The sequence below is a fragment of the Ambystoma mexicanum genome, chromosome 10 (assembly GCF_040938575.1).
Source record: "Ambystoma mexicanum isolate Mex_15411 chromosome 10, UKY_AmexF1_1, whole genome shotgun sequence".
Taxonomy (NCBI): Eukaryota; Metazoa; Chordata; class Amphibia; order Caudata; family Ambystomatidae; genus Ambystoma; species Ambystoma mexicanum.
In genome coordinates this window covers 102629894-102642162 of record NC_090932.1, presented here as the reverse complement: position 1 = coordinate 102642162, position 12269 = coordinate 102629894, and the positions used below count along the sequence as shown (strand labels likewise).

Here is a 12269-nt window from a genome sequence, read left to right as displayed (position 1 = left end):
CTGGTTTTGAGGAAAAATATTCCATTTGGGGTCAAAATTGCCATTTTATATTGTCACCTCCCGCCTCCAATAGTTTTATTACCTCACCCACAGGGGAAACTTAACAAACGTTTCCAAAAATATTCAGTGTGCGGTAAACATTTTGTTTTGAAACGTTTGCTCTATTTCGTTAATGGGTACGCAAATTATAAACTTCCAAAATGTACTTTTTTAAATAAGAAGTATAACCTAACGCTAAGTGAAAATGCCCAGACTTTGCTGGTAAAATGTATGTATAAATCCGATGATGCTGTTCCTGCTGGTTTCCCAGTTACATATTGCGACCTTGTTTAGTTTAGTTTAGTTTAGTTTAGTTTAGTTTAGTTTATTATTTGTAAGGCGCGCCTTGCCCTGGAGCATCAGGGCGCACAAGACAAGAATATGCTCAACTTCGTTGCAGGTACATCTACATGGTCATAGTACAGTATGCAATAGAAAAAATATGTACAAGGCAGGAACTAGGTCCAGCAAGCAGGTGATACAGGTGAGGGTATACTTAAGAATATAAAGGTAATATACAGTGTAATAAATACAGTAATATAAAAAAACTTGTGAAAAAAAAGAAAAGTTATTACATTTAATAGTTGAGTTCTTGAACAAAGTACGGCCATGATCATCTCTAACGCTCCTGATTAGACCACCACCAAAATGAAATGCCTGATGCAAGGCTGAGGAGACATGGTCATGTCACATTTAAGACTCATGTTGGACTCGATCAGAAGGCTCAGATAACTCAGGACTGTAGGCCCCTCTATGCAGCATAGCAGGGGCTCTGCAGAGTAAATATCGCAGACCAGAAACAGAAATCAGTTTAAACCAGTGGAGGGTCAAGGGGGAGGATTGGGAGGAAGGATGGATGGTCACCCCCTAAAGGGTCTTTTCAGATGCTAAAGGACACCATTGCCACATGTTCTTTAATACCTTCACAGTAGCAATTAGCCCCAGGGAGGTTTGGGAAATAGTACCTGCATTAAAAAAAACGGCACTTCTATTAATTACTCGACGCTGAAAGTGATTATCTGATACGTGTTGTTTCGCCATATATTAAACATCAATCCTTTTTGTAACATTCTCAGCTTGCAAAGACGTATGGGAACATTATCACCGTGTGGGCAGGACATACGCCGCTTGTTGTGGTCAATGGTTATGAAGCTGTGAAGGACGCACTGATCTACCACTCAGAGGAGACCTCTGGACGTCCACTGACACCTGCCCTAAGGGCTTATGCAAAGGAAAAAGGTACAGATGCTTAATATTTTGAAACACATGTACACGGCATGTACTAGAGTGCCTAGTGATGTGTTTGCAGGTGAGAGCCCACTGTGTAGTATAAAGCTAATTTGAGTATGAGTGTGTATTCTTAAAAGGGTGCTAGACATGGCAATGAAATGGACTTCGGTAAACTGTTGCTCCAAAAACACTACTCAAGAAAAACTACTTAATACACAGAATACTTTCTGGTAATCTTCATAAATTTGATTCTTCTGTCCTCGTACCAGTTCTTACAAATCTCTGAGATGTGCCACCTCAAGACACGCTCCTCAATTCCTCTACACCCATAGCAAGTCAGTTTTTTACAATTCAGTTCTCTCAGCTTATTTTTAAATTGTTTTTAAGGTGAGTTAGTTCCTTAACCTGCTTTCTTCACAACATTAACATGTTTCTATTCTTATGATTCAGAACAGGAGGTTGTTTGTTAAAATGGATTTCCAAAGTCAACTCTGAGACTGGACTTTGGGAGGCCAACTTCTTATGGTGAACATTAAAGACACTAAAGTCTAGCCAAACCCAATCTAGGTAGCAGAGCTGCAAGGCTTAGACTTGGAGGGATGTAAGATTGGTCTAGGGATACAATTAGTCCACAAAGAACAACATAAATAATTCCAGTTAGACAGATAAGTACAAAACTATACAATGATTTACTAGGCCTTTAAAGCACATAAGCAAATTAAACCTATAGTCAAATATTGTCACACACTTAGTATAAAACAGATATGTACATTGACTCTTAGGAGAACACAGAAAGCATTTGATTCAATAACCAGTGTAAAACAGGGAAGTATTCAGATGCATAATGTTCACTAGAATGTATTTATTTATTTGCATTTGTTAGGTGCTTATACAGCAAGTAAATTGTGTTTCAAAGCGCCCACAGGGCAACATGGAGGGAACATGGGATTGAAAACAATTAATACACTGGAGGATAAAGAGAGACCTACTAGGCCTTGTGAGTATTCAGAGCATGCAAGTGCAGGGAGAGGAGAGGGGAAGAGGCGGTGGGGGGAAGAGGGAGTGGGTGTAAGTGCTGGAGTGTCCGTGCTCGTGAGTGAGTAGCAGATGTAAGTGCCCATTGTAGGAAGTGCTAGGGAGCGTTCAGCTGCAATAAATAGCTAAGTGCAGGGCTACAATGGTATAGGCCAGTGGGTGCCAAGGCAAGTGCTGTGGGCGGGCGGAGGCTGAAGGCGATTAGGTGTGGGAGTCCAAGGCCCCGAAGGACACATAAGGGCCCTGGCCACCAATCTCAGCAACTCTGGAGTTAGCAAGAGGAGGAAGAAGGGAAGGAGGAGGTGAAAAGGAAAGTCTTGAGGAGCTTCTGGAATTTGAGGAGGTCCGGCTAAAGATGTAGAGGAAGGGGGGGCTGTTCCATAAGGGTGAGCCAGCTCAGGAAAGAGATCGGCCACCGGCCCTCTGTTTAGCGAAATGCTTGCTACACAGAGAGTTGGTACCAGAGCAACGTAGAGGTCTAGAGGGAGAGTATTTAGTAAGAGCAAGTTGCAGATAGCGTGGTCCTGGCCCCAGACAGCCTTATGGATGATGCAGAGGGGTTTGAATTTGATCCTTGCAGCAACCGGCAGCCAGTGATGAGTTTTTAGGCCAGGAGAGATGTGGTCCATGGGCTAGAGGCCAATCATAAGTCTTGCTGCTGTATTCCGGATTAGCTGGAGGGGTCGCAGGGAGGAAGAGGGTAGATTCAAGAGAAGGCTATTGCAGTAATCTAGCCTCGAGAGAACCAGATCTCTGTTAACATTGAGTTTCTGGGGGAAAGTGAGAAAAGGGAGAGAATTCTTTTTAGAAGGTAAAGTTGAAAGTGGGACTTCTTGGCAATGTCCTAAATGTGAGGGAGGAAGGCGAGAGAGGAGTCGAAGATGACTCCAAGGTTTCTGGCTTCAGATGAAGGAGAAGGGGGAGGGCCCATAGAAGATGGCCAGAGTGAAGGGAAGAAGGTGGTCGCAGGGGTTCCAATAGGAAGGATCTCAGTCTTGCTGGCATTGAGGCAGTGCTCGTTGTAAGTGCATCAGGACTGGATGTCAGATAGGCAGTCCGGAATGATGGAAGAAGTAAGAGGGTCAGCGGGAAGTTTGAAGAAGTGATCTGTGTCATCTGCGTAGCACTGGATGTTAGGGGAGAAGGTTGAAATGATGAGTGCCAGTGGATGCGCGTGTTAAAGAGCCAGGGGAGAGGTTGGAGACACCACAGGTGGAGAAAGAGGTAGGGGAGGAGAAGGTACCCAGAATAACCTAGAGTAACTATAAACAGTTCCCTAGCACTTAGTACATCCAGCCCTAAGATAGTTTGGAGCCTTGTGCCCTAAAGTCATCATTTCCAACATTATACTTTTGTTATTGGACAATGGCAGTAGTTTTGGCTAAAGGTTCAAAAAGGTGAGGAAAATCAGGTAACTAGCTCAATCCCACTACACTAGGCTAGGCCTAGGAAGGGATGCTTGACCTGGTTCCCACCAACGAAATGTCAAGAAAGAGCGAGATAGGGACAGCACTTTACACCCATGTAACCCTATGGAGGACAGGCGGGACAAGAAACAGGTATGTTAACTTGCCCCGACTCATATTTCTCCAGAGACCACTGCTGAAGTTCCGGAATCCATTGAGGGCGCACAATCTTCTGTGCTTGGTCCGGTCGAGGAAGGCCCAGGGGGCAAAGGATTTAGTTTTGGTGCTTGAGTCTCAGTTCCAGGCACCTTCCAGTTGAACACCCTTGTAAAGTAAAGTTGAAGACTTCTGTAGAGTAGGCGACCTCTTGACCTCAGGTGGCGACAGGCGATCTTCAGTGGATGAACAAAGGAGCAGGCCCTACACAAATTTCGTTGATTCAAGAAGGCTGACAATGCAGGACCAGGTGTCCTGTAGTCCACGCTGAAGATCCTCAAAGTTCCAAGGATGCTCTCTGAATGGTGATGGCTGTAGCAATGTAACCCATTAGAGAGCTGGTCAGTCCACCGATTGGTTCAGGGACAGTTCAGAAGTCACAGACCTTGAGCGGGGGTTGGCACTGGTTGTTGCCGACCAGTGCAGGGGGTCAAAGCACTGACAAGGATCTTCTGAAGATCAGGTTTAGGAGTGGGGCATCACCAGAACCTCACTGAAGGTGGTGGCGGTCTGCTGCCCCATTCGTTCTTGGGACGTCAGCAGGATGCTCTTCTTCGTAGGGGTCTTGGCTCCAACTATGATCTGTCGAATGGCTGCAGGAGTCCACCTTTTATCTTGGATTTGGACTGGAACCTCGCTGAGGTCCACCAATGGTAAGCATCTGCACCATTCAAACTGGCAGTGGCTTTCCAATCATGGAGATAGCCACTGGCCACACATTCTGCGCAGCAACAGACATGAAGGCTCCAGGATGTGGCCTGGGACCAGACAGTCAAAGTCCCCACCTCTTGCCACTCACACAGACTGCCCCTTAGCCTGCGAAAGCAGCAGCTTCCCCCGGGAAAGGGCATTCCATATAAGGTAATTTCGTCCTTAGGAAGGCAGGAAGAAGCCTAAAGATCAATATGGCCAAAGGACAGGCAAAGATCTTGTGGCACTGCCGTCTTTTACTGCTAGTCTCTCTTAGTAGCCATTTGCGGTAATTGCAGAAATGCACGAATAAAAAGGTTAAAACATGTTTGGAAAATATCTGCTACCACCAGACTATTCTGGACACATTGTATTGGTAACTCAAAAGTTACAAAAGAATAAATATAAGGATACAAAGTATTCTAACCACACTTCACTTTAGGGTGATGTGCACAGTTGTAAAAATACAAGAAATCCATAGAGACGTAGTCGCTCAGCACTGATAATCCTATGCACTGATTTTGCACAAAGCAAGGGAAGTAAAGCAAACGCTTTACTTACCTCGAAAAGTTAGGTCAGGATTGAAGACAAAGCAAAAATAAAAGATTAATCATAGAGGTTTATGGGAGGAAAACAGCAAAAAAAAATCTTTCCTAACACTGGTTTTTTCATCAATACACCATTTCATTATGGTCATTAGAGTAGCCTGATAATGAAAGTCGTACTTTTCTTTTCATAGAACAATCAATTTTATAGCATATCTCATATTACTCATTTAGCAATTGTTGAACTGCTTTTAAATATCTGTTATTTCACATTGCTATTTCCCGCTAATTGTGAGTAAATTAACTCTCGCTACACTAGCTTGCCTCCATTTTCTTAAATCTACTTTGCTATGAATGGCAATGTATTTGACTAAAAATGTTAGTTCCACTGAATCTAGCCACTCACTTTCTTGGTATATGAACCACAGATCTGAATTTTCCATATGCTGGACATGAGGGATCGCGGATAAGCTCTGCAGGGGGTGCAGAGAGTCTGAATGATCTTGTAAGAGACAAGGGTTCAAGCTGCAGAATCTAACACTGCAGTTGTTATTTTCAATCTTTTGTCAATTATTGGTGTTTGTGCATACTTTAACAAATGTGTTTTGTCAGTAGCCCTAAATTCCAAGCACTGGCCAGCATGCATAATTAAACAGTACCTTGGTGCTAACAGAAGAAACAAGATCATTTGTTTTAATCGGAGTGTAAACTTTTCCCAAACCACAGGACATTTTGAGAATAAAGAGAAATGTATTTTATTCGGACAATGCTCCATTAACATAATGATACAACAATACATCAAATTATCAACAAACGCTGTGTAAAATTAGATTCCTTTTTTCCATAAAATATTTGACACTTTAAAAGCTTCCCTAATAAAATTGGCTGCATCAGATAAAAATGTTACATCATGGAGGCCACCAGGGGGCGTGGGCAAGATGGCCGCCTGAATCTCAAGCTCCCTGCATGGCCCCGGAAAACCACGGAAAAACATGCCTTAAGTGCTTTTTAACCCCATCTATCAGCGATCGTTGAGAAGGGGAACTGCTGTGGACCACCCAGAAGCTGGTCCGGACTCCGGAGATGCCCCCGTTCCCGAGATAACGACCTGTGAATGGCGACCCCCCTGCACCTGAGGGAAGGCCCTGCGCGGGAGCCGCACATTGCCCAGCTGCGTAGCGGTGGGAGGAGTCGAAATCCCCACCCGCTCTGACTCGTGCAGCGAGGCCTGGGGTCCTCTCGACGGCTCGGGCGGGCCCTGCGTAGATCCCCTTCAGCAGCTTGGGCCGCACGGCTGACGGCCCCTGCCTCTCCGGACATCTCAGTGGAGTCCCACGCCGGGCGGGCCCTCCAAGAAGTTCCAACGGCTGCCGGCGACCGGCCCACCCATCATTGGCGATACGGGGCACCACTGCCACACCTACCGCTCTCACCACCAGTGATTCGTCTCTGCCCGAACCGACGCGGCGGCGCATCGCGGAACCACCTCAGCGGCCTACGTTTCCACACCTGACCACCGCCCCAACGGCCTACCTCCTCACAGCCCCCACGGGGTTCCGGATTAGTGGCAGAGGCGCCCACCCGACCACCGGAGAAGGCTCAGGCCGTCGCGAGAGCACGCCTGGACCACCCCGCCACCTGGCGGACACCTCAGGAGAACCTTATAGCTTGGTGCGATCGATACCCCATGAACTGGAGGGAGACCCTTGCGCAATACCAATACACGCCTGGGTCCCTCGAAATGGGGACCGGCCCTGCAGCCTCACAACCCCCGGACATGAATGCCATACAGAGCAACATCCAAACGATCTTAGAAGAGATTAGGGGTATGAGGACAGACACTGGGGCCAAGTTGGCGGACCTCACGGCCAAGGTTTCAACGCTGGAGGATCGGGTAGAAGGGGTTGAGTGTAACCAGGCATCGACGGACATCCTCGAGGCACAAATGGAAACTAGATTTCAGGAACTGCACCCCCGCGAGGAGGACCTCCGGCTCAAGGTCGACGACATGGAGAACCGGGAGAGGAGAAACAACTTGAACATTTTTGGCCTTGAGGAGACAGAGGGAGAGACCCCGGCTGGACTCGAAAGCAAAATCCAAGACATCATCAGGATTGTCCTGGGGTCGGACTCGGGAGAGACTCTCCTGCTTGATAGAGTCCATCGGGCCGGCGGGGGTGGGGCAGAGGTCCACGTTCACTTCTTGCAAAATTTCATTATTATAAGGACAAGGCTAGGGTGTTGGAGAGGGCTAGAACCCTATAGGATATTCAAAATGGTAACTCCAGGGTGACGATTTACCAGGATCTCTCGGCCCTCACTCTCCAGATGTGAAAGAAATGCGGCACTATCACCAGGTGGCTGCAGGAAAAGGGGACACGCTATCGCTGGGGCCACCCATTCCACCTAGCATTTGAATGGCAGGGCCAGAGGTACCAACTAGTCACGGAGGCGGAAATCCGAAGGGCCACCGAGGATCTCACAGGTGACATCGCGGGACCATCAAAAATCGGGATGAAACCAACGGAAACCGCCCTCGTGCCCCTCGAGGCCCAGACCTCTCCCAGGGGAAGCTAAGGGTCAAAGGCTCACGTAAATTCCGAAAAACCAGACATCCACCCACAGACCGAGGAGATCCCATATGAGCGTACGAGCAGCAACCAAAGCCCGCCGTTCATAGTGTTTACGCCCCACGACCCGTGGGGAGTTCTTTGTTTAATCGACTTCGGTCAGGGTTGAAGTGTTGCCCATTTAGAGGCTGTTGTATGGTTTCATAGGAAGTAGCACGGTGACTCCACACGGACAACGGCCGATGCCTCTCCGGGCCTCATGTTGTGATACGCCCCGCTAGGGGCAAAGGAGACACGACCAGGTACCAGAGCCGGGGGGGACCTGGCTCGGGAGTCGCTACAGCCAGTTCCCCACTGCGGATCAGAAAGGGCTGGTACTTAACAAAGAGAGACAGGTTGGAAAGCGCTACACCTAAGAAAATGTTTTCCCGGGGCCAGGGAAGCGACCCTGGTGGTTCATTGCCAGTCACATCCCCACCCGGGGACCCGGCGGCGAACGCCCCACAAAACGGGTAAGGGGAGGGGGAGGTAGGGGAGAGGGGGAGGGGGGTAAGGGGGGAAGGGTAGTTGCCCCACAGGGGGCATGAGGGGAAAGGGGAAACCAGCTCAAACTATGGACACTTTTTTTGCAACAGGCTCCTAGTAGTGGACACTTAGAGGCGATATCAGTGCGCGTAACGAAAAATGACAATGATTGAAGCAAAGATAGGCACGTTGAACGTCAAGGGCCTTAACTCCCAGAATAAGAGATCTCTCACGAGCAACATGTTCTGTAAGGAACACCTAACGGTTCTTTTCCTACAGGAGACACATTACAGGCAAGGCAGGGAATCGAAGATCAAGGGGAAAGACATCGGGTGCAATTACTGGGCCTCACACAGAAGTTCTAAGAAGGAAGGGGTGGGAATCCTCCTGAGCAGGGCGTTCCATCTCACAGACATAGAAACCAAGAGGGGTTTTGGTGGCCGTTTCTTGGGCATTAAGGGAACCTGTGAGGGTCAGCGCGTTACCCTGGCCACTGTATACGCGCCCAACTCAAAACAAATACACTTTCTCACCCAGGTCTTTTATGTCATGGATGAGTGGGCAGAGGGAGCCATGATACTGGGGGGGGACTTCAACCTTATAATGGACCCGAGGCTCGACTGGTGGTCCGCGAGAGGGGGGACACCCAGGGGCATCTCCAAGGACAATCTGGCACTGCAGGCCCTCCTGAGAGAGCACTATTGGGTGGACATCTGGCGAACAGCAAACCCGAACCAGGGTGGGTACACCTTTTTTTCACCCCCTCATTGCACCTACACCAGAATCGACCTTTTGTTAATCTCGGAGGAGGGGAACGGGGTGGCACAACAGCCGAAGGTGGAAGCCATAACTTGGTCAAACCACAAACTCCTCATAGCGAATTGGTCACTGCCCATCTCCCCAAGATCCTCCCGATGGCGTTGCAAAGATACACTCCTCAGGGACCCACTATTTCGTGATTTCATGTGGCAGGAAATGCTGGCCTATTTGGAGACAAACGATACCGGCGAGACGGATATGTCCATGGTGTGGGATGCCGCAAAAGCCACTTTCAGGGGCCTTCTCACAGCGGAGGGTTCGAGACGTAAACGGGAGAGAGGCCTAATCTAGGGTAAACTCCGCGCAGAGCTGGGCGCTCTGCGATCCAGACTGGGCCTCCCGGGGGTGGATCGAGGGGCTCTCCTGGAGGAGATGCAGGGCAAAAGACAGGAACTCCATACTATGAACGGGGAGATAAGGTGGGGACCCTACTGGCGCAGAGGGCCGGGGCTGCAGGGTTGAGAGGGGAGTCACTTGTCTCAGGGATGGAGCGGGCGGGATTCACGGGGGCCGCGAGGAAATAGTGGAGTGTTTTGCTGACTGTTACAGCAAACTCTATTCCAAAGAGGTAGGCGAATCACTGGAGGACATCTGTGCCTACCTGGTGGAACACCCTCTGCCTAGGCTGTCCGATGTGGAGCTAGAGGTCCTGGAGAGAGAGATATCGGAGGAGGAGGTGGAGGGCGCCATCAAAAGATTGAAGGTGGGAAAGGCACCGGGGGAAGACGGCTACACAGCTGACTTTTACAAACAGTCCCAACCCGTCCTGCTGAAGCCCCTGGCCAAATTGTTTAACCAGATCAGGAACCGGGAGTCCATCCCACCGACATTTTTGCAGGCCCTCATCACTGTTATACCCAAACCCGGCAAGGACCAGACGGAATGTGGGTCTTACAGACCCATCTCACTCCTCAATCTGGACGCTAACATCTTTGCCAGAGTCCTGGCCACCAGACTTGAGGGCTGCCTCCCGCGCCTGGTACACCCCGACCAAGCGCGATTTGTCTTGAACAGGCAGGGTTCTGATAATATGCGGAAGACGCTTCATGTGCTTACCTCGAGAGGGGTCCGCGACGAGGGCACGCTTCTACTGGCCCTTGACACGGAGAAGGCCTTTGACAGGGTCAGCTGGGCCTTTATGAGGGAGGTATTCACGACCCTGGGTATGGGCCCGAGGTGGCTGGGTTGGATCTCCGCGCTCTACTCCTCCCCCTCCGCTAGAGTTGTGGCAAATGGGACCGAGTCGAGGACATTCCCCCTCGAGCGTGGTACACGGCAGGGATGTCCTTTGTCCCCCCTAATTTACGCGCTCGTGATGGAACCATGGGCAATCTCGATCCACAACAATGCGGCCATCATTGGGGTGCAGGTCGGAGAGTTGCAGTGCAAAGTCTGCCTTTTTGCTGACGATTCACTGCTCTATATCACAAACCCATCCCAAACAGTCCCCCGAATGCTGCAGGGCCTCTCGTGCTATGGGGACCTTTCGGGGTACAAAGTTAATCTGGAGAAATCGGTGGCGTTGATAGGGGGTAATTTACCAGACTCAGAGATGACCTTTGTTAACGGGCTCCCCTTCAGGCTGAGAGACGACGGATTCCGGTACCTTGGAGTCCAGGTCACCCGTGACCCCGAGGGCCTATACCCGGCCAATTTCCCCCCCTCTGGTCAGCAATCCGGAAAGACATAGAGCGATGGTCAGGGTCGGGGCTCTCCTGGATGGCACGTCTCAACCTCATAAAAATGGTAATCCTCCCCAAGTTTTTATTTCTTTTCCAAATGCTTCCGGTGCTGATGCCCAAAACGTTTTTCAAGGAAACGAAGCGAGTCCTCCTCAACTTTCTCTGATCAGGGAAGAAACACAGAATCTCCTACGAGGTGCTGACCAGACCGAAGGAGGATGAAGGGGTGGGATACCCTGACCCTGTTATATACCATAGGGCCTCCCAACTGAGGGTCCTGGTCGACCACTTTGCCTCGGGGACGAAAAAAAAATGGGTAGCCATGGACAACGGGCCTCTCGCGCCGTTACCATAGAGGAAGGCGAGGGGTTATAACTGGTTTCCTGTTTATTCATGTTTAAATATTCTCTGCATTTTTGTAACACTGGTGCGAAACCTAATAAAATTTGATTTTCAAAAAAGATGTTACATCATTAGTATTCATAAAAAAAGTAAATTGCCCCTGTGCAGGTTTTAATATTATTTTGGTTAAAATGTTGCCTTATCCAGCATTTCCTCACATGAATTGTGAACCTACAGACTGTTAACAAATGAATCGGATCCCCCGTACGACCTAGACCACAGGGAGACGTTTTCTCTGACCGCAACTATGACACACTTCCTTGCAATGGTAATACATTTATCCGTGCCATAAGCAGCAACCTGCGGCTGTTAGGAGAGTGTAGTCCTGCTATTGTTGGTGAGTATTTCGGAAACATCAAGACAGGACCATAGAACCTTAAGGACGGGAGCGTAATCACTCGCTCTAAGAAGGCAGCCACTTCCAACTCAGCTGCCCTTTTAAATGCTCTGCCCGTCCCTCCTCAGCTGTAATTTTACAACAAGACATTAAGTTCTGCCCACACGAGAGACAATTTTCGCTGACTATGTTTGCTTGTTTGCTGAGTTCCAACACTGCCGCCAATACATTTGGGTTACAAAAAGAACCATGTAGCACTTTAAAAAATAGTCCAAAAAGCACTGTTTTGCTAAAAGGGAGATATTTACCACACGAAGCGAACAGCATCTGCAGGGGAGTTAGGAGGTAGACCTATCAACCTGTGAAGACCCTTGTTTTGCAATGTCTCCAGGTGTCTGCACGGGGTGGTACCCCACACTCCGTAAAGAGTAGCCAAATTGATCTTGGACTGCATTACCTACAAACATTTGTCCAGGCGTTTCGCTCCGAATTGATGGTAGAAGCGCATGAGTCCACCAAAGGCGACCTGGCCTTGGTTAGAAATGTATGCCTATATGATTTCTCCATGACCCATTGTAGGTGAATAGCAAGCCTAGGTATTTATACTCGTTCCCATCCTCAAGAGAGTCACTCTTAAGTGACCAACTAGGGGTGTGCTTCATTTTTTTCCCAAACACCAAAATCTTAGATTGGACAAGGTTTAGTGTCAGCCCATGGTTTTTTAAATACATACTGGCATAGTCCAAACTCAGCTGTAAGCCTCTGGGGGTTAA

The 12269-nt window shown here is 48.8% G+C and overlaps 1 protein-coding gene across 1 annotated transcript in view; it reads left to right on the top strand.

The window, feature by feature from the left end:
- The window catches only part of LOC138491200 (cytochrome P450 2J2-like), an 841489-nt gene that overhangs the window by 45910 nt on the left and 783310 nt on the right, over window positions 1-12269 (top strand). Inside the window, exon 2 of the mRNA XM_069617585.1 lies at window positions 1116-1278. Coding sequence (XP_069473686.1) covers window positions 1116-1278 — 163 coding nt within the window. The remainder of the gene's footprint in view (window positions 1-1115; window positions 1279-12269) is intronic.